The sequence below is a fragment of the Egretta garzetta genome, unplaced genomic scaffold (genome assembly GCF_000687185.1).
Source record: "Egretta garzetta isolate BGI_Z169 unplaced genomic scaffold, ASM68718v1 scaffold118, whole genome shotgun sequence".
In the NCBI taxonomy this organism is placed as follows: domain Eukaryota; kingdom Metazoa; phylum Chordata; class Aves; order Pelecaniformes; family Ardeidae; genus Egretta; species Egretta garzetta.
The window spans coordinates 3,787,409-3,806,583 of NW_009260484.1; the positions used below are offsets into that span (position 1 = coordinate 3,787,409).

General features: G+C 35.3%; 1 protein-coding gene across 1 annotated transcript in view; it reads right to left on the minus strand.

Annotated features, from left to right (window-relative positions):
- TTC13 (tetratricopeptide repeat domain 13) overlaps window positions 1-18,970 on the minus strand; it is a 38,204-nt gene extending 19,234 nt beyond the window's left edge. Inside the window, exons 1-11 of the mRNA XM_035899691.1 lie at window positions 18,961-18,970; window positions 18,781-18,875; window positions 15,833-15,908; window positions 12,933-13,003; window positions 10,817-10,882; window positions 9,251-9,343; window positions 7,985-8,101; window positions 7,040-7,150; window positions 4,500-4,582; window positions 1,704-1,845; window positions 208-382 (exon numbers count right to left, since the gene is read on the minus strand). Coding sequence (XP_035755584.1) covers window positions 208-382; window positions 1,704-1,845; window positions 4,500-4,582; window positions 7,040-7,150; window positions 7,985-8,101; window positions 9,251-9,343; window positions 10,817-10,882; window positions 12,933-13,003; window positions 15,833-15,908; window positions 18,781-18,875; window positions 18,961-18,970 — 1,039 coding nt within the window. The remainder of the gene's footprint in view (window positions 1-207; window positions 383-1,703; window positions 1,846-4,499; window positions 4,583-7,039; window positions 7,151-7,984; window positions 8,102-9,250; window positions 9,344-10,816; window positions 10,883-12,932; window positions 13,004-15,832; window positions 15,909-18,780; window positions 18,876-18,960) is intronic.
- Window positions 18,971-19,175: the final 205 nt, after the last annotated feature.

Sequence of the window (19,175 nt, forward strand, 5' to 3'; positions counted from 1 at the left end):
AAATATGTATTTCATTTGTGGTCCTAGCTTTTAACTGTATGAAAAAGTAAGAATCAGTGTGCATTTTTTTAAACATACATATTTGACAGCGCTCATGAGAATGTATGATGGTTTCTTTAAAATGGCCATAACTACAAGCATGCTTGCACTTTTAGGGGTCTTGAAGGATTTAAGAACATTAAAAAAAGAAAAACAATTCCAACTTACCTCGGAGGTATTTCACTTTCAGATATTCTGGGCTGGCCTTCTGACCCGGTAGTGGATCATTTAACATAACTTTAGTCTGAGCTTTTATGCCTTCATAAAACTGTCCCATTGCAACATGGCTGAGACCTTTCATGTACTGGCATACTTCATTGTACGGCTCTAGCTGTAGACATCTCTAGGAGATTAAAGGAATAAAGCACCCATAAATTAAGAGAGAGAACTAGTATCTTCAAATAAACTAACCTTTTTGGTCAGAAGACCTTATGAAAAGATTTACTGGTTATTAAGATCCAATTCCACCACAATTTTCTTCCAAATGATGCTGAGCACTTAAATTGCTAGCAAATATAAGAAAAAAAGTATTTTCAGCTTCATTAAGGTGGGTGGGGGGAAGAGGAACTGCCAGTGCAAATATGCTTTTGATCACACTTTAATTGTTCTATCATGTTTGCTCTAACAATATTAGCGCAACAGAAGTTTCAACGTTAGATGGATGAAATTAGACAAAACATACTCCTGACAATATTAGTAACAAGTTATTTTTGGCTAGTTCAACATATATTTGCGCCATTTCTTCCAGCCATACCTTCGCTAGTTCATGCATCAGTACAATTCATTATGTTAGTCAACTATTTACTATATGTTAAACACATAGCAAATTCACATTTATCATTTAAAAATTAATGCTCCAATTCTTCTAGCAATTACATGTCTTTAGAAGAGCATCTCCATCTTAAAAGTTGAAATATCTTTTCAGTTATGCCAAGACCTACAAATTGTGTTACGGAAGGTGAATATGTAATAATGCACATAAAGCATTCTCCTTGGGAGAAGCACACACTCAATCAGAAAGGGATGTAATCATTTCCATATCTTATTCCATTCCCTGTTTTAAGGATATGGATGTATGATTAAAATATGCCTTGATTGTTGTCTATAAAATGAGGCCGTTATTTAAAGCCAATGGAGAGAGGCAAGATTTTGTTTACCTGGGGAAACACGGACATTTTTACAAGCTCAATGAATTGCAACATATTCCGAGTTTTTCAAAACAAAGAAAATACCTCAGAAAAGTCACATAAGTATTGGAACTTTGTATGCTTATTTTAAGCTCAAAATTACAAAGACGACTACATTCCTTCATCTGTCAGATATGAAAAAAAAATTCAGGTTTCAACCAAACTAAAATATTAGCAAGAACACAATTACCAGTTTAAAAAAAAAAAACAGATAAAATATTTCAAGCAGAGCTTGGTTTTAGAAAGTCATAAAACAAACAGAGGAAGTATGTTCGTTTTAGCAAAATTCCATTTTTAATTTAAAAACTGTAAGATTTTATACATCTTTTAAGACAGATTTCACAAAAAAATTATTTCAGTTCAAATGCACATACACATTCAGGATGAAAAACTGATATTCGTCCATTTTGTTGTGCTTGTTGAAGACTAGTCCTTGTTAAAACATTTTAATTTTGTATTCACTTAGGGCCTGCTTACCTTAAAATTCTTTAGTGCTTCATCTAAGCTACCATGATGATAAAGCATCATTCCTTTGAGCTGTAATGTCTGAACATGATTTTGATTTAGCAGCAAAGCCTTCTGGAAGCTCTCTGTGGCAGCATCGAAGTTGCCAAGTTCTCTAGGCGATTCCATAAAGTGGGAATTGAAGAACACAGACAGCAACAGTGACAAAAAAATTACTTGTTAAAAGTTGTTTTAATGCGACCAAAGGGGATATCACTGAAGAGGAACAAAAGCAGTAATTCTGCAACTGTTCTTCAGTGGTAAAAACAAAACAGCTGCACAGAGTTTCTCACTCCCAGAAACATGTACTCTGAAATACAACCCCGCAAGACCACAAATCTTCACAATCCTCAGCAGACATAAATCATAAAAACAACATACCTATGATATTTCTTCAGAAACTAAAAGAAACAAAACTTCCACAGAAAGCATTCTTGGCAAACACTATCTATCACAGGTCTTTTTAACTTCTGAATATAAACAAGTTTTTAAAAACATACTAACTACTTACAAACTGAATAAGAAGAATGCATTTGGTGTTTGAAAGCTGAAACTTTCAATGTATTGAAAATGTATTGACTGGAATTACTTCGTGTGCAGGACAGCTTTTAGTAAAAATAGCCACGAAGAAACTATCATGAAAATTAGAACAGAAGTAGTACACAATTTTTCTTCAGTTTTTTTACCCAGTACACTGATTTTTTAAGTTTAAGATCATTAAATTCTTTCCACATCAAATTACATTAGATGAAATTAATGCAAAGAAGAGCTAGAAAAAAAACCAAACAAGATTTACTAGTTTTAAATACATTTGCCAAAAAGAATTTTTAGACAGAGCAGTGATTAACCACAGCTCTTCAGTTTCAAATAAAAGCACGAACACTGAAGTCACTAGATTTAAAGCATTTTACCTATTGATTCCTGCTTCAAGTCATATTGTACAGAAGGACAAATCAGACTAAGAATTGACTACTACCACTATAAAAAAAATTCTTTAAAAGGTATTTTTAAGCATTGTATTTGAAACTTATTTGATGCAGAAGAAAGCAAGCGTGAACTTAGAATACAAGGTTTTAGAAAGAAAGAAGAATTTTATAGCTGAAGTTAACAGTGCCCCGGAGAAATGAGATTATTGTTTCTGCCTGTTTGAAGAACTGAGTGTTCATGGGAAAGTAATTCAGACTAGTTGGTTACTAGTTAGTGTCCTCAGTTATAAACAATATTCTATTCAGCTTCTGGCCTTCTCTAACTGCTGAGCATGTAGAAGAGTCAACAGTAAATGTAATTTGTGTGTTAAGTTCTTAAAAAAAAGAATAGGTAGATAGGGGATAGTGAGAGGGAATAAAAGCAACAAATTTAAGCTTATTAGGAAGACTCTGGTTAAGTGATTTTTTGCTTTGTAAAACAACAATGCAGTGCAAAATGACACATTTTAAGGCTTGCTTTTTTCTCTTCCTCAAAATAAAAACCTCTTCAGATTAAGGTTTCTTGGGCACAGTGTCGAACAGCTGATCAATTAGAGAGGCAGTCCCACATGCAAATACAAAATGGAAAAGTTAAAGCACTTATTGGAAATGTAAGAAGGCAACTGCCCATCTTCCAGGCTAAATTACTGACTGTTATTTATCACCTTGAAATTATTTACACACCACAACAGCAAGTACCATACAAAAACTCACGAGAAAATTCGTGATTCTACACTGAGTTCAGAATTTAGATCCTGTGGTAAATAAGGAACAAGTCCACAAAGCAAAAAATAACAAAAAAGAAAAATTAATTGACACTGCCTTCAGAGAATACTGCATGTTCTGTATGTTGAAGGAAGCATAAAGCCTGAAGAAAAACAGTACGTGATCATGTAATGCTTTCACACCAACCCTACCCAACTTAAACATTAAAAAATGGCTACACAAAAGCCATTTATGTTGCAGCAGCATCTATGCTGTAGATCAGTGCTTTCCAAAAATAAAAATGTAAAACAGGAAATAAAAAGCTGACAGGACACAGCAGGTTGGGAAAAGAACTATAATGGGCAGAGATATTCAGTTGCTGACTATGTTATGCTCTTGTCTTGTTATGTGCAAGCTACATGTACTTTCCCCCTCAGTAATTATCTGCAGACCACCTTTAAAGTAATACGTTTTATTGAACTGTAAATTAAATCATTTTATCTTTAAATGTAAATTAAAAAAAGAAAAAAGGTACTAGTTACCTTACTAAATAGAGATTGCTTTTTTTTTATTTGATCAATAGGTAAGAAACTACATGTCTGTATTAAAAATACCCTAAACAGGAATTAGCTGAATTCTCAGAACTGTAAATCTCTTTGGTGAGAAAATAATTAATATACGATCTAGCAGTTCTATCAAATGATATGCACTATGCAATAAGTTTTTCATAAATTTAAGTAGCACAGTAATCTCAGATGCCAACTAATGAGCATGTAAATCAACAGCCCATATTAAACATTTCCATCATTTAAAAATCATTTAGCTTACCTACAACTCATCTTACTGAAAACCGCCATTTACCTAACCTTTGAGCCTGGGAGACTCAAAAAGCTACTGGAGACTGAATTAAAAATACAAAGCAAACCTAGATATTTTTTATATTGAAGATATCCTGATACAGCCATACTGGCTGTAGGAGCTACCAAATACACAGATGATACTGCACAGTTTTGTAACAAATGTAAAACTTAAAGAGTGCATTTTAAAGAACACAATCAGATAGAAAACTAACTTTAAAAATATTTCTGAATGCAATTACCTGTAGGCTTGTCCCAGACTTTTATATGCATCTATGAAGTCTGCTTTCTGCTTCAGAGCTTCTTTGAATGACTCAATGGCTTCCTACAGAAAGGCACCAACAGAAAAATCTGTCACTTACTGCATTCATTTAATTTTAGCATCCTCAGTAGTTACTAGCCATGGATTTACAGTTATTTGTCAAAACCTTTAGAAGGAAAAAAGAAGGCATGAATTTATTACAAAATCTATAGCATAAGAATCATCATATAACAAACTATGCAACATTCTTTACAGAAATGACAGATTTACCTGGAATTCCTTTGTCTAATATGCTATGGGAATGAGTGATTTTTTATTTTTTTTTTAGCATTTTATTAAAACTCAGAGATGAAATCCCTTCAGAGTTTGCTCTCAAAGCTCAGTCTGGTCCCTAAGGCAAAGCAGTCTTTCTTTACAGTATTCCTTCTTCATTCATAATACACCTCAATTTTTGCAGTCCAAAAGACTCCTTCAAATCTGAACTCTGCCTTTCCTTGTTTTATTGTGCTCTGCGCTATTTGCAGAGTTAGCAAGCACTCTCTTGAGGGACTACAGAGTAAGTGATCATCTTCACAGAATAGCATGTACTGCAGCTGTGAGGTATACAGTGCAATAAAAATAAAATAGCTAAAAATAATTATATGCATATGTTCAAACAAATCTTCCTTTTCAAAGGATTTGATTAAGAACTCAGGTTTTTAAACTGGACTGGCTATATAAATTGGCAAATGCAGTACTGAGACTTAGACTCAAGGATGGGATAATCAACTACTTTATATTATGAAGGAATGCCTGAAAACTATCTTGAAGTCTATAGTGCAAGAAATTAAATGCTGTAAGGAAAGAATCATTAGTATCTTCAGTCAATTTAGAGTTTCTTATTCAGAAAAACTATCAAATACATTCTGAGCACTACAACATGCACAAAAGTACCTACTGAACAAGAACATAAGATAATCACCTACCATTACTGTTAGGCTCATGTCCTCTAGATAGGTTTTAAATCCAAGAAGATTATTCCCAAAAGCAATTATCCAAAAGCAACAATCTACTTTCACTCAGAAATGAGCAGTCTGCCACCGTCACCCCAAATCTCAAGTTTTCAGCAAGCCTAATAAAACCTAACAGATGCCATGTATAGCTTTCCTTTAAGAGGCAGACTGAACCTGACTGGAAGCTAAGATACACATGGGGATGGAAGGCCACTCAGTCACAATGTCTCAGAACTTGAATATTAGAGAAGGAAGACACTTCCTCTGAGAAAAGAAATTGGGGGAAAAGAGGTGGTGGTACAGAAATGTGTTAATCTGCATATCAGAAAGAAGAAAACATTGCTTCTATTTTGTAAATTGAGACATTATTTATCCTTGTCAGTTAGATTTTTCCACTGTCACTTTCTGGGCTTTCTGCTGTGTACACCAAAAATCAGAAATTCAATCAGACTACTATTTGCAAGTAACTCATTTGACTGCAGTATGATACAGACAGCAAGTACTATGTCAGCCTGAAGTTCTCACAGCGTACACTAAGAGTGTGGAAAAAAATACCAGCTTGGGTATGAAGAAAATGGAGAAGTAGCCTGTTTGCTGAAAAAAAGGAAAAAATAAACAAACCCCAACCAACCAAACCAAAAAAGACCCCGAAAACATACAGTGATTGCCTATGAAAGACACTGGGCTGAAACTCAGGAGTCCTTGGTTGTCTCCAGGTTCTGTCAGAATTTCTTCATACAACCCTTAATGAAACCCAAGCTTTCAGCAGAGGTTAAAAAAAGCTTCCACTCTGTTGGAATTTAGGAATCACACAGTTGCATCCTCACTTTTCAAACTGAGGATTTCAAACAACGTGTCTAATTCCTCTCCCCTCAGAAAAACTACAGCAGTATCTCTACATACTTCACAAGCAAGAGACAGGTGCAATATTACTACACCTAAAACATAGGTAAGTTTTGAATCAGAAAATGGTGAAACATTAAAAAAGCACAGGAAGAACTTACTTCCCTGCCGATTTTAGAATCTGAGGAGCAACTATGTTCCCTAAACTTATGAGCATTTCAGAATCAACATACAACCAAAATACACATGCACAAATGCAGGGCTCTCTTATCAGCAGTTTCCTTGATCACCTTCTAGCTCATTTGAGGAAGAATTTAAAGCTATTTTCCTCTTCATCCCTTTCCCCTTCACAAAACCTAGGGAGTCTCCGTTTCATGGAAAGAAATTTTGAATATAACCATACAGATATTAGCAGAGGCACCAAATACAAAAATCTTTCAAAGCACTCAATAACCACATCAGTCATCACCAATTTACCAAGATCCAACAGTATTTACATGTCATACCATGAAGTATTACAGTCAGCAATGGCACCTTTTCATTTTGCTTGCACTCTTTTGCCTTAAAGTCTTCCTTATTTGAGAGAAAATACGTATAGTAATCCCCAATATTTCTACTATTTTACAGAAGCAACATCAAATAGAGGGTATTGTTCTACATGAGCTGTTATTTAACATAGCTTTACCTTCAAAAGTCCTCTGTGAAAAAAGGTTAAGCCTTTATAAAGCATAGCTATAGGCTGGTTTTTGTTCAGTTCCAACGAGTGCTGAAAATCTTCATGGGCTGTTGCATAATCCTGTAATAAAGTAGATTTTAGACGACAGAGAGAACACCATACAAATAAAGAGGAATACATAGTTTTATTTTCATAAAAGTAAACTACTGATTTTGTTTAATATACGGTATCAGTCTCAGGGCTAAGCAGCAACAATTGTCAACTGCCAGTCAGAATATCAAATAAGGAATGCACAATACACTTCCAACTTTTACAGCAAGTGCTATATAAAAACATAATAAAGCAAGTGGAAAAATAGCTGGAAACAAACAAGAGTGAAATAAGAAGAATAACATGGGAAATCAGCTATTTAGTATTCACACAATCTTTGAAGATAAAGTTACTTGTTTTACATTAAAGTGTAAGAACAACACACACAGATGACAAAGGAAAATAGGATGTTAGCATTTTTGTAGGGCTTTTTTGTTTGGTTGTTGTGTGGTGTGGGTTTTTTTTTAAGTATATAGGGCAGAGTTAATGCCTTGGCCATAACTGTCTTCCTTTTTAGACCGGCATTTAACAATACTACTTAAATGCAGCTGCAGGTTATAAATCATCACATTCTTCATCCATACCCTGCTCCTCTAACACACAAAACAATCTGAGACATGCATGCAAGGTACTTGCTCTCCGATTCTGTGCATTAAATAGATATGCAAATGAAATACTTGAAAAATACCTCTGAACTGTCAGAAAGTCAACTACAGGAAAATCAGGGCTTTTGCTGTTGTTTTGTTTTTTAATTTAAACATGAAATAAGTTCTCGAACAAAAGTAACAACAGGCACAAACAACAACCACAAAAGGATCAACAACATCTACACAACCAAAATCAGAATCCCCGAAATCCACTGACCTCAGATATGAAGTAAAGGGTACCTCTGTGCCTGTAGAGACGTGCTGATGGTTGTAGCTGAATAGCTTTGGTGAGATCAGATAACGCTTCACTGATTCGTCCTAGTGGGGACAATATCTAAGAGTATAAAACAAAAATATAATTTAGAGCAAACAGGCTGAAGAGATTTGTTTTAGAAATATGAAGATTAATTCTTTTTCATGTTCAGCTGTAACAGAGTAACTGTATTTGCTAGAACAGGCTGGAAAGTTCTAGTATAAATGTCAGCACTTACTGCTTTTAAACCCCTATCAAACAGAAAATCTGAAAGCATTTTTCTCAAAAAAAAAAAAAAAAAAAAAAAAATCAGTGTACACACCCATCACCAATAACATTTGCAGAAACCCAGTATTCCAAATAAAATGGAATAAATGGAATAAAACTCAGCCAATGGAAAATACACTATTTCAAGTTATTTCAACACATTCAACTGAAAATGTAATTAAAGTACTCTCATAACCTTTTTATTTTGACAAAATATTCCCCCAACGGAAAATGGTCTATCTTCCAATTATCTGAATGCCTTTCCCATTTTTAGATCAAGATTATTAACACATGTATTAACAAATCATTACAAACATGAAAATTGTGAATTACAATTTCATATTATGGCACTTATCATTATACAGTATGCAGAATTTAATAAATATTTATGCTTTTGATTACTCTACAAAGCTGCTTCTTGAAATCCATTTTCTGTAATTTAACTGGCGAAACAAAACATGATTTTCAAAATGAAAAATATCTGTGTATCTGAATGATATTTAACCTGTATGTATGAATATAAAACAAAAATATTTTATTAAAAACTCATTCTTTACAAGTCCGGCATTTTACCAACTAGTCCTAACAATAACTTACTAAGGTGAAACTAAGTGCAAACAGTAAGGTTCAAGTGATATTTTGATTCATTATATTAAAAAAAAAAAAAAACACCCCACCAAACCAAACCACACACGATCTTGCTATACAGTATGTCAAAAAATACTTAAACATAATATATGCTACTCTACTGGCTATAGTAACTCTACATGGTGTATGCTTCATTTTAAAATAAACATTCTACAAATCACACTGAGAGCAAATATGTGTATTTTAAAAGAAAGGAGGAACGTTCACAGAAAAACACTAATAAGAGGTTTAGTCATTAAATCAGTGAAGAAATACTTGAAAACACTGTATAATTGCAACTTCTCTAAATCTGAGAGGAGACAAAAATATGCTCACTTCTGCTCGCTGTTCGAATACTTCAGGATGATCTGGTTCTAGACTAATCACCCTACTCAGCTCAAACAGAGCAAGTTCAGCATTTTTCATATCCTGAAAAGGAGAAAAATAAACAAGGTGAGCAGCTATGCATACTTATGAGTAATACACCCTGAAGAGTCAAGGACAACTAGATTGGCTAAGTTCCTGGTGGCACATCAGTTTACATTGAAAGCCTTTCACACCTTTGCTAAGAACATTAAGATGAAGTATTCTACAAATAGCTGAAAAAGAAACCACAACCTATGTGCTATAAACAAGAAAAATTTTGCTTGTACACATCATCTTTGTGCTGTACCTCTAATAATTTATTAATACAACTCTGTGAATAAATAAACATTAGATTTACAGCTCTACAGGTACCTTTCTTGGCAGCAAAGCTGGCTCAAGCTCCCACATGAACTCCAACACACACACATAACTCTCACCCACCAGTATTTTCATCAGTACTGTCTGTAACTTAATCCAAGTAGTACTGGTGAATGGATTGATGCCATCAGTATCTTGCCTATCTGAATTTTTATATTGTTCTCAATAAATTGTAGGATGGAAGCAGTTACTTAATTGGAAAGAAAAAAATCAAAACTGGTTATATAGCAAGTTCTGTATTAGATTTCATTGATCTTTTTCAATGCAAAGACATTTTTCATGTGCTTAACATCATCTTTCTGTCTTGAAACTGTTGCTCACAGCAACTTTTATGAAGTGAAGATGTCTCAACATCTAGCCGAACTGAAAAAATTCATGCTGGTGTTAAAAACATGCGAGCTCCTGTCAGAACCACTGAAGAATTAAATATTCTGCACAAAGGAAATTTCAAGGAGCTATTCAACTATTTTTTTCTTCTGGAATTCCAGCAAACATTCATTCATGATTCAACAGGCCACCTACTCAAACTACAAGGACCATAGTCTACTTTTAAACTTATTTTTGCTCAGGAAATTGTTTGAGCAGTCAGCTGTAACTGTGATTTAACTTCGAAATCTTTGGAACAAATTCAAGATGTACGTATCAAGAGGCATAGGCAATCAAGAGGCAATATAAAGCCTACTGGATTGCAAGAGTTGACAATGTTTCCAAGTTGCAATAGAAGACTTTTTTGTTTCCAAATACAGACAGGATGTGGAGACAAATTCAGTGGGACGTCATAAACCTGCCTCTCAGAGGCAAGATATTGTCTGTTAGCTTATCAGACAACTCTTTTAGGTGGCTGTGGCTCCCAGCCTTACTATCCACCACTCACAATTGTGCCTATATTCTCCTTGAGCACCCTTACTTCATGCTGTTTTACTTCCACAGTCCCACACAGCAAATGTGCCCATGGCTTAAGCCGTATGATCCACTAGATCCCTCTATGTTATGGAGCACCTACCAAGGGACGGACACATCATTACAGTGACACAGCACAAAGAGTTTGGGATGTACCTATCAAGTTCTAGTCAGTCTAGCTCCTCCTGTTACAGACCTTCTTATAGTTTGGATTCAAAGAATTCAGTCAGATATTAATTTAAGTAATTTTCTACTCACATGTAGTCCTTTTTTTCCATACGCTATCCCTCGCCCATAAATTGCACTAACCAGCTCTGGTTCTTCCTGTTAAGATTAAAAATGAATACAATAATCAGTTGTGTTTGGCTTTTTTTTTTTACGGTATCTTTCTTCAATATGCATTTAATTCTTGCTGATCTTAAGTAGTAAGCAATGAACAATCACAGTTGGCAGGCAAAGAAATTGATTGTATACAGTCCACACTTTCATATACTCATACTCACAACTTCCAGTTCAAATTACTGGAATTGTTCTGGATTATTTGTCTGGAAAATGAGCTAAAGGGTGCAGTTATACTGTCAGTGACTGCCTGTCAGAAGCTGTGTACACATTAGTATACTTTGTTGTCCAAACTTCATTACTTGTAACCTTATTGGTAATTATATGATTTATTTTGTCTAGTGTCACTGAAGTGACAAGTCAGCCATTCAAAGCTCGTTTTGTTCATAATTTAAGATTTAAAATTAGGAAGCAGGGAATTGTGACATCCTGATGAAATCTCTATTCAGACAGCAACTAAATCTAGAGGTATTCTGCCAAAATAGTTCTGCAAAATTCAAAACAAACTTCCTTGGGTTAGATTTAAGTCCATGGCCTTCCAACTCAGGCACTTAAGGTGACGCATCTCACATACTGAACCTAATTCTTGTTCAATGTTATTTACTCCAGCAATGGTTTCCCATCCAAATTTGAAGAACTACAACAGCAAAACTGGGTTTCTTGACACAACAATGCCTATGCAGTCAGTTTCCCTGAAAACCAGTCAGGAATCATGCCATCTTCACACCTGCAACCAACACAGCTGTGCTACAAAAGCTCGTAGCATAGGCCTGGTCTCATTTAACTGGGACAACCGCCACGGAACACATTCTTTCATTGACAAATCAACAGATACATGGCACACTGGTGCTGGCACCTGGCCAAACCTGAGCTGATTCCAAGTGTACACCTGCCAACGTCAGCTTCAGGGAATTGCCCTACTTTTAATACAGCCGCTAAGCAAGGCTGTTTTGTTCTGTTAAATGTTTTAATATTCACTTTATATGTATTTAAAATTGCTTTATGGAAGACAGAGTGAACAATCATAAGAAAGGCTGTAAAGTGGTTATCTTCACCTTTTATATTATATTATTTGTATTTATATTATTTATATTGTTTCCTTCTTAAAAAAGAGAAGGCAGGAAATATTATGTAAGTCTGGTGGGTTTTGAAGCAGGATTTTTCATTGGGGGGAAAAAAAAATCATTCCAAGAATAACCATTCTGGTCCTCTGATAAATTGCCTGGAATAATTCATTAAATTGCCACACTTTCACTCAATTTAAGCACAAGCCATATGACATATGAGTTAAAAAAAATACCACATGCTAGTATTTGAAGTTTTACTTGCATTTGTGTACTACAACCAGTTTAGATCAAAAAGCAGGTCCATGCTTCTGGGTAGTACCAGGTTCTTAGCCATAAAAATACAGTAATTGGAAATCAGCTTCAGGTGAAGCTTCTAAACTGTTGGGATTGGCTTTGTTTTAAAAGTGGCTACCTTCTACTTCATGGAAGAAGATTCTGAATTTTTTACCTTGGTTAGAACAAAAAAAAAAAAAAAACCGTTGAAGTATTAGTTACATTTTACATATATACTGAACTCATCAAATGCTTAGCACTGAAGAAGGAGGATAAACCCAGCACACTAAATCATTTATCATCATGAAAGCCATGTGGTACTTGCCACTAACAAGAAGTGATCTCTACCAGGTTTTTTTTTTCTGATGTTACTGGCAATAGGCTAACAGTTGCGCAAGCAAAACCACATTAAAATATCTCAGCCTACACATTAGAAGGGCAGTTAAAGGAACTTCAGTTTTGCACAGGTCAGGTTTCTGAAGATGCTTTTTTTTTTTTTGTCAAAGTGCCATAAAAAGGACTCACCAAATAACTAAGATACTAAATCACCTGATTTTAAAAGTATGCTTATGTTTGGATGGGAAAAAGTGAACAAACAATAAAATAATTACTCTCATTTTAAAATCCTTAAATGAATGTTTGTTTTAGTAAATTTCATAAAGTGAGTTTTTTAGGGGTCCAAACAGAAAACTTACCTGCAGCATTGTTGAGAAATGTCGTATGGCTTCATCATACAAGCCGTTGCCAATCAACACATAAGCAATTGCTAACAAAAAATGGCAAATGTAAGTAAACCAGCAAAAATAATCCAATTTTTTTAATACAGTTTACAACTTGGTTTTATTTAATACAAGTTCCTACATTGCACTGAAGATTTAAGTAGTCAAATGATTTCTGAACTGCCACTGAAATGACTTCCCTCAACCACCACCTACCATTCTTTAATTATTCAGCTCCTACTGTGCTCATCAGAATTATTTTTGGGTTTTATGGTTTGTTCAGGGTTTTTTCTGTCCTTCTTACAAGTTGTTCATGAAAGGGTCCATGATTGCTTCTAAAGTGCTTAAGACCAGGAAAGGTACCATGATCCCACTTAGTAGCCCTAGCTGCTTTCTCAATTATAAGTGAGTCTGGTTAACTTTTTTGATAATTCCATTAGAGAACATCTGATTGTACTCATTTGTACACGTTTGGCTAAACTTTACTAGCTCATAGTAAGTTTTTTCTTCATTTGAATTATCTAGACAAACCTCAACTAAAGTGATTCCATTATTTACGAAAACGAGACTGGAAAACTACAGAATCCATACCTGTGTTAAAATTATGAAAAGCTTTAAGGTTCTTGCGTATCCCCTGCTTTGGAGCAGAAGCCAAGTGTTTGAAAAAGAAACAGACCACTGTTTTAGAAACATGTTCCTGTAATCTCCACAAGATATAAAAATACAGTCAAGTCACAAGACTGCAAAGCTGTGGTTGTGCTTGCATGACTGAAGTTCAGTTCTGACAGCTGAATATCTCAAGACTGTTTCATTTCACAGGTTTTAATCTCTCACAGTTCTTAACTCTAGACTAAGTTCTGTCTACACTGCCCCTAAAACCAAGTATCTTGCAGACCAGAGCTATGAAAGTTAAAAGTACAACTTTTCCCCAGGCAGTTCACATGAATGGCTGACAGTGGAACTAAGAGTGGGAATTCACCTTTCCCCATACTTCTATTGAGTTTTAGAAGTCATCCCAACAGAATGGAAGAGGTGCCTGTTGGCTTAATTATTTATTCAAACATGAGAAGAGACAAATAAGCCAGTTAGAACAAAGGCATTTTTAACAGGAGACAGACATTTATCTTTCATGCAGGCAGAGCCACATTGTTTTGGCAGTGTTGCTAAGTACTGTTCATTAAAGGAGGAAAAAAGTTAGATGAAAGAGAAATAAGAATGTATTTAATCCAGAGCTTGCCTCATTCTTTGAGCATTTCTATTACGCAGAAGGAAGTATTTGTGTGCAATATAAGCTTTTTACTCACTACATAAAAAGCTTCACTTGGTACAAATACATAGCATTACCAAAAAAGGAAAGAAAATTGGCAGTGAAGGACAGGTTGAAGAGGTCTTGAATTTTCCTCCTCCAAGACTACACAGTTCTTAGTATCGTCTTTACGGTTCCAATCCCAGAACAGCTGGCTTGTAAAATAAAGTCAACACAGCCATGCCAGTATTAAGGGAAAAAAGTGGAGGAAGCAAGATAATGAAGACTCATTGTCTTGCTGATAATGAGTTTATTTTGTTTATCCAAGACTCTTGGCAAAACACAGGAGGTTGTAGATTATGTCTGCAAAACTATGGCAAGTGATTGGCCACTAGTAGCTGATACAGTATCAGCTTTTAAAATTTTATCTCTTCAATGAATGTTTTAATCTTTACATACTACAAAAATACAAGTAAGTACTTTAGTATGAAAAATCTAAGCATTAACAATGGTCCATTAGCCCAAGTATTTGGGTACCAACATTGCCTCAGAATACCCCACACATTACACGCTACTTTTCCTCAGAACAGCCAAAAGTAACACACACAAACAAGAAGGACCCAGCCTCCTCACACCATGACATACTTGAAATAAAGTGGGTAGGTAGGTGCCAACCTATAGGCCAACCATGAGGACAGGGACCTTCTGGCATAGTCTTCCAAGTCTACAGAGTAGATACTAAAAGCATCAAATATTTTCTGCTGGATGGAAGTTCAGTATTCCCTGCAGGATTCTATGAACATAGTTAGGTATACTAGGAATATGAGAAAAACATTAAGTCCCCAAATTTTCCTGGATAAATCCATGAAGGCAGAAATTATGTTAACAAAAAAACTACTTGATTGTTTTAATTGCATTAGACCGCTTATGAGTAAAGCCTTGTTCTGCCTTTGTTCTTGTATAAAAGACAGTCTGCTGCCTTCCTTGACATACATCCTCAACAATCTCTTTGCTGCCTCATAATACCTCTGCTTCCTATAGAGGATACCAGTTTGGAGAAGCAGTGCAAGTAACTCCTTCCTCAAGTCCTTTGAGAAAAGTATTTCCTGTTGCTTTATTTGAAATGCCTCCATTTTTTGTGCTGAGTATGCTTGGAAAAGACATCAAGTAGCAGCCTGTACAAGGACACAATTCAGAAAGCCTTCCTGCTGCCTGTAAGTGTTGATGGGAAGAGTGTGTTGAGAGGGGAAGACAGATCCAAGATCTATGCTTGATAGAAAGCATATTCCATTGGTAAAATTTTCTGGATGTTTGAATAGTTTTAGACACCAATAATGACAGAAAAAGGGAAGCAGGAAGTAGCTGAGACTGTTTAATAGCATTTAATCAAAATGCTTTTTGAACACCTGCTTAAGCAGACATCGTGAAAAATTCTAGTGAGCAAAGCAGAAAAGATTTTTAGGAAGAGGGAATTTTTTTCTGTATGACCAGAGAAAACTCACTGTATTTTCAGGCTTATTAGGAACACTAATAATGCATCACTAAGGAATCATTAGTTTAGTTTCAAAACATTCAGAGCTAATAATTAGCATGTAATTCACCTGCACAAACCTTATATAAGGCATCTTACCCAATTCTTCATTTGTGTTGTCATTGTCCGTAGCAAATGGAAACCGTTTTTGCTCTGCAAGCAACTTCGCTTGACTCTGTAAAACATCATGTTTTTTTAAGTGTTCAGCAAAAAACAGTAAAGAATTTAATAGAAAACCCACGCCTTAAATCCTTAAGAGAATGCCTTAGATCAAAAAGTTAAGACTAATATGATTGCTTGAAGGTAACTGAAAACAAATTAATTCCTAGTCTTCCACAGATCGAAAAACTGCTCTTCAGTCAAGTGATGCTGTTCTCCTCTCTAACGTAAGGCTAACCAAACCTTTCAGATAAAAGGACATTGTCAGCATGTTACCAGCAGCTGATGTTTCTATATTACATCAGCTTAACATGAAGTTTTGAAAGTGTTTCTAAGACATATGCTACTCCACAGGAAAATTTATACTGTTTACCCCCTTTAATTATTCCTTTGTCTCCTGCAAAGGGAAGGGTACTACAGAAGAGTATAACACTGAAAAGAACATCGCTCCAGCAATAAGGACAAGTTTAACTTAACAGTGCCATACTAAAGAAAAAAAGCTGCCCTTTTAACAATAACTTTCTGTCCTTTATAGACTTTGTTCAGCCAATTGTAGCCTCATCCAAGATCTCTGTTGGCCAAATAATGTGCCTACAGAAACCAACACTGCCAAAGACAACCCCTCAGAAATATAGAAATACTCCACTTCCTTCATTTTCACAAGTATTTTCTATAGACAGCTGTAAGCCTACCAGAACAGTTTATGTTAGGAAAAAAACCAAAATACTCCTGTAATTAATAGGCCTTCCAAACTGTTTTAGGAAGCAAGAAGGGGAAAAAATATGTTCTCTCGCTGCTCAGTTCTCTTCTTTTGCTTCAGCTAAGCAACACGTATGTACATCTTTTACTTCAGAGAAGGCAGTTAAACACCTTAAATTTCAGAGAACATATTTAACTCAACATCTCCTCTGTTGAAAGGACTGCACTTTGTCTTCCTCTCTTCCACTTTTTTTGGCTTGTTTAATCAGAAGAAGCCTCGTTACTTGTGTCCACTACACAGATTTCAACGCTGTGACAAAGAGCAAAAGTAACTGGCCAAATGCCATTGCAGAGTTTCTGCCCTGTTCATCTAATAAGCTTAGGAATGAGAAGAAAGTTCGGTCTACTCTAAAAACTTGAGTACTGTGGAGGGTATGAATAATTAGCCGGTCAGATTTTACAAACCTTGTTTTTACCAAGAGTAGAGATCATGTATGAGCTCTACATTACGCTATAACATTCTGAGAATTATTACTCCACCTACTGCTGCACCTACAGTAACAGAATGGAAAAGTTCTTTCCCGCATTAAAAAAAAAGTCATTAAAAACAGCACAAGAATGAGCAGGGTTCAACAGATATACCAATTAGGAAACTAAATCTAAACTGCAGACCACATATCTTTACAAATCACACATTTCCAAACACAACCTTTTTATAACATCAGTGACCTTCAGGTAACTTCCAGGAAAATCTACTTCCGAAAGTGATCTTCATATTCAACTCTGCAAAACATTATTATTCTGTAACTGTTTTTTAACATTAGAAAAAAATAATTTTTACTGAAGTACAACCTCCTCCTTGGTGGATTTACAAAAAAGGCCTATACTTCTTTGTCTGCGCACAAAAGATAACATATAGCAAGATTCCATGCTGGGTACTGGAAAATAAGCTCATCTACTTCGTCTCTTCTGTTATCGTAGAATAACAGAATAGCATTTGGTTCCTATGGTGGGGGAGGAAGGGGATTCACACTTCTTCAACAAATTCTCTGAATCCAGTTATAGGTTTGACATCCTGCAGCTCTACATGCAAAAACTGTGAGTCATTCTGCCTTCAAGAAATGAGACGAATTTTCATCACAGCACCAACTCCCGATAGGTTGAATTGTTGCCCTCTTCAAAGTGATTTTTTTTTTTTGTAACAGTGAAATTTCTAACAAACTAATATACATTTCACTGCCTTAGAAAGAATAGCTGGTAATGCTAGACTAGACTAGACAGAAGATCTGACCAATATCTGATGAAGCAATGTCTAAGGAGAACATTCAAGTTAAATAATTGGCTTGGTAGATTTGCAGTAGAGTAGTTTTATTTCCAAATGCCACCTTTGGAGAAGTTGCTTCAAATTAGAATATTGTTTCTACACTCCCACATAGCAAATAATATCTACAAATTTGCCAAGGCTTCTTTGTATATTCCCATGTCAATTATTTGAAAATTTTCAGTATCTGTGACTCTACTGGACTGAAGAAATAACATCAAACCTGTGTTCTGATGTAAACTGAACATTGTATTTGTTCAAGATCAAGAGGTTAATGGTAGTATTGCAAGAAAACCCAGATTCCAAAATAATCCTCTTGAAGTGTCTCTACCAAGAGATACGCTTCTTTTGTTAGAATATTCTCCACACTACATGTCTGTATTACAGCTAGTGAAATATGGTCTGAAGCCTCTATCATCTGTGCATAATGTTTTTTCTGTAGCGATTGCAAGTTATCGCTCCTACTCTTAAACGCATTTTGTGGCAAACCTCCTCAGGTAGTTAATCTGGGTAAAAACTAACGCACCTTCTCCTTTGTCAGCCATAGCCCCTGCACCCCTAAAAATAAAAAAAGAATTCATAAACTAATCCAGGTGAAGGTTAGCCTTCAGTGGAAACATCAGCTTTGATTAGTTGAAACTTCTGACAGCCCCAGAGACTCATGATGAAGTATTATGAAATCATACTTTCATGAGCAACTTGAGCTCATTCGGACTCAAGCCTTTTGGGGACCTATGCCTACTGATTAATAGTTTCTATTTGTAGTTATTTGCCTGAACTTCATTCTAACTGGTTATGCAGCTGAAGTGATCTGTGACTTCAACAATCTATTAAAATTGTTTTGTACATTATATTCTTGACAGCATACCAGAATTTTTTCTGTGTTGAAAGAAAGCACAGATTCACAAGTTGAAGACCCTCCTATGTCACAATCCGATTCGTGGAAGTGCAAAAATGATGAATCTGGGGGAAAAGAGAAAAAATACCTTTAGGAACTCAAAGAGTTACATGTGTGCTCTATTATGTGTGCTCTATCATCACATCTCACATTTCTTCATGTTCATCTGAACAGCTTCCCATTTAGGCACTCCACAGGGCAGAAATTTCATGAAGTGCTTTCTGCACACAGCACTATATCCACACAGTCAGGGAAGCAACAGTTGACATGACTGCTTTTATATAATTAGTTTTATTGCTACTTCTTCTTATGCTTTTAGCTAAAAATACATTAAAAGAATAAAAATGAAGGTGTTAAAAAAAACG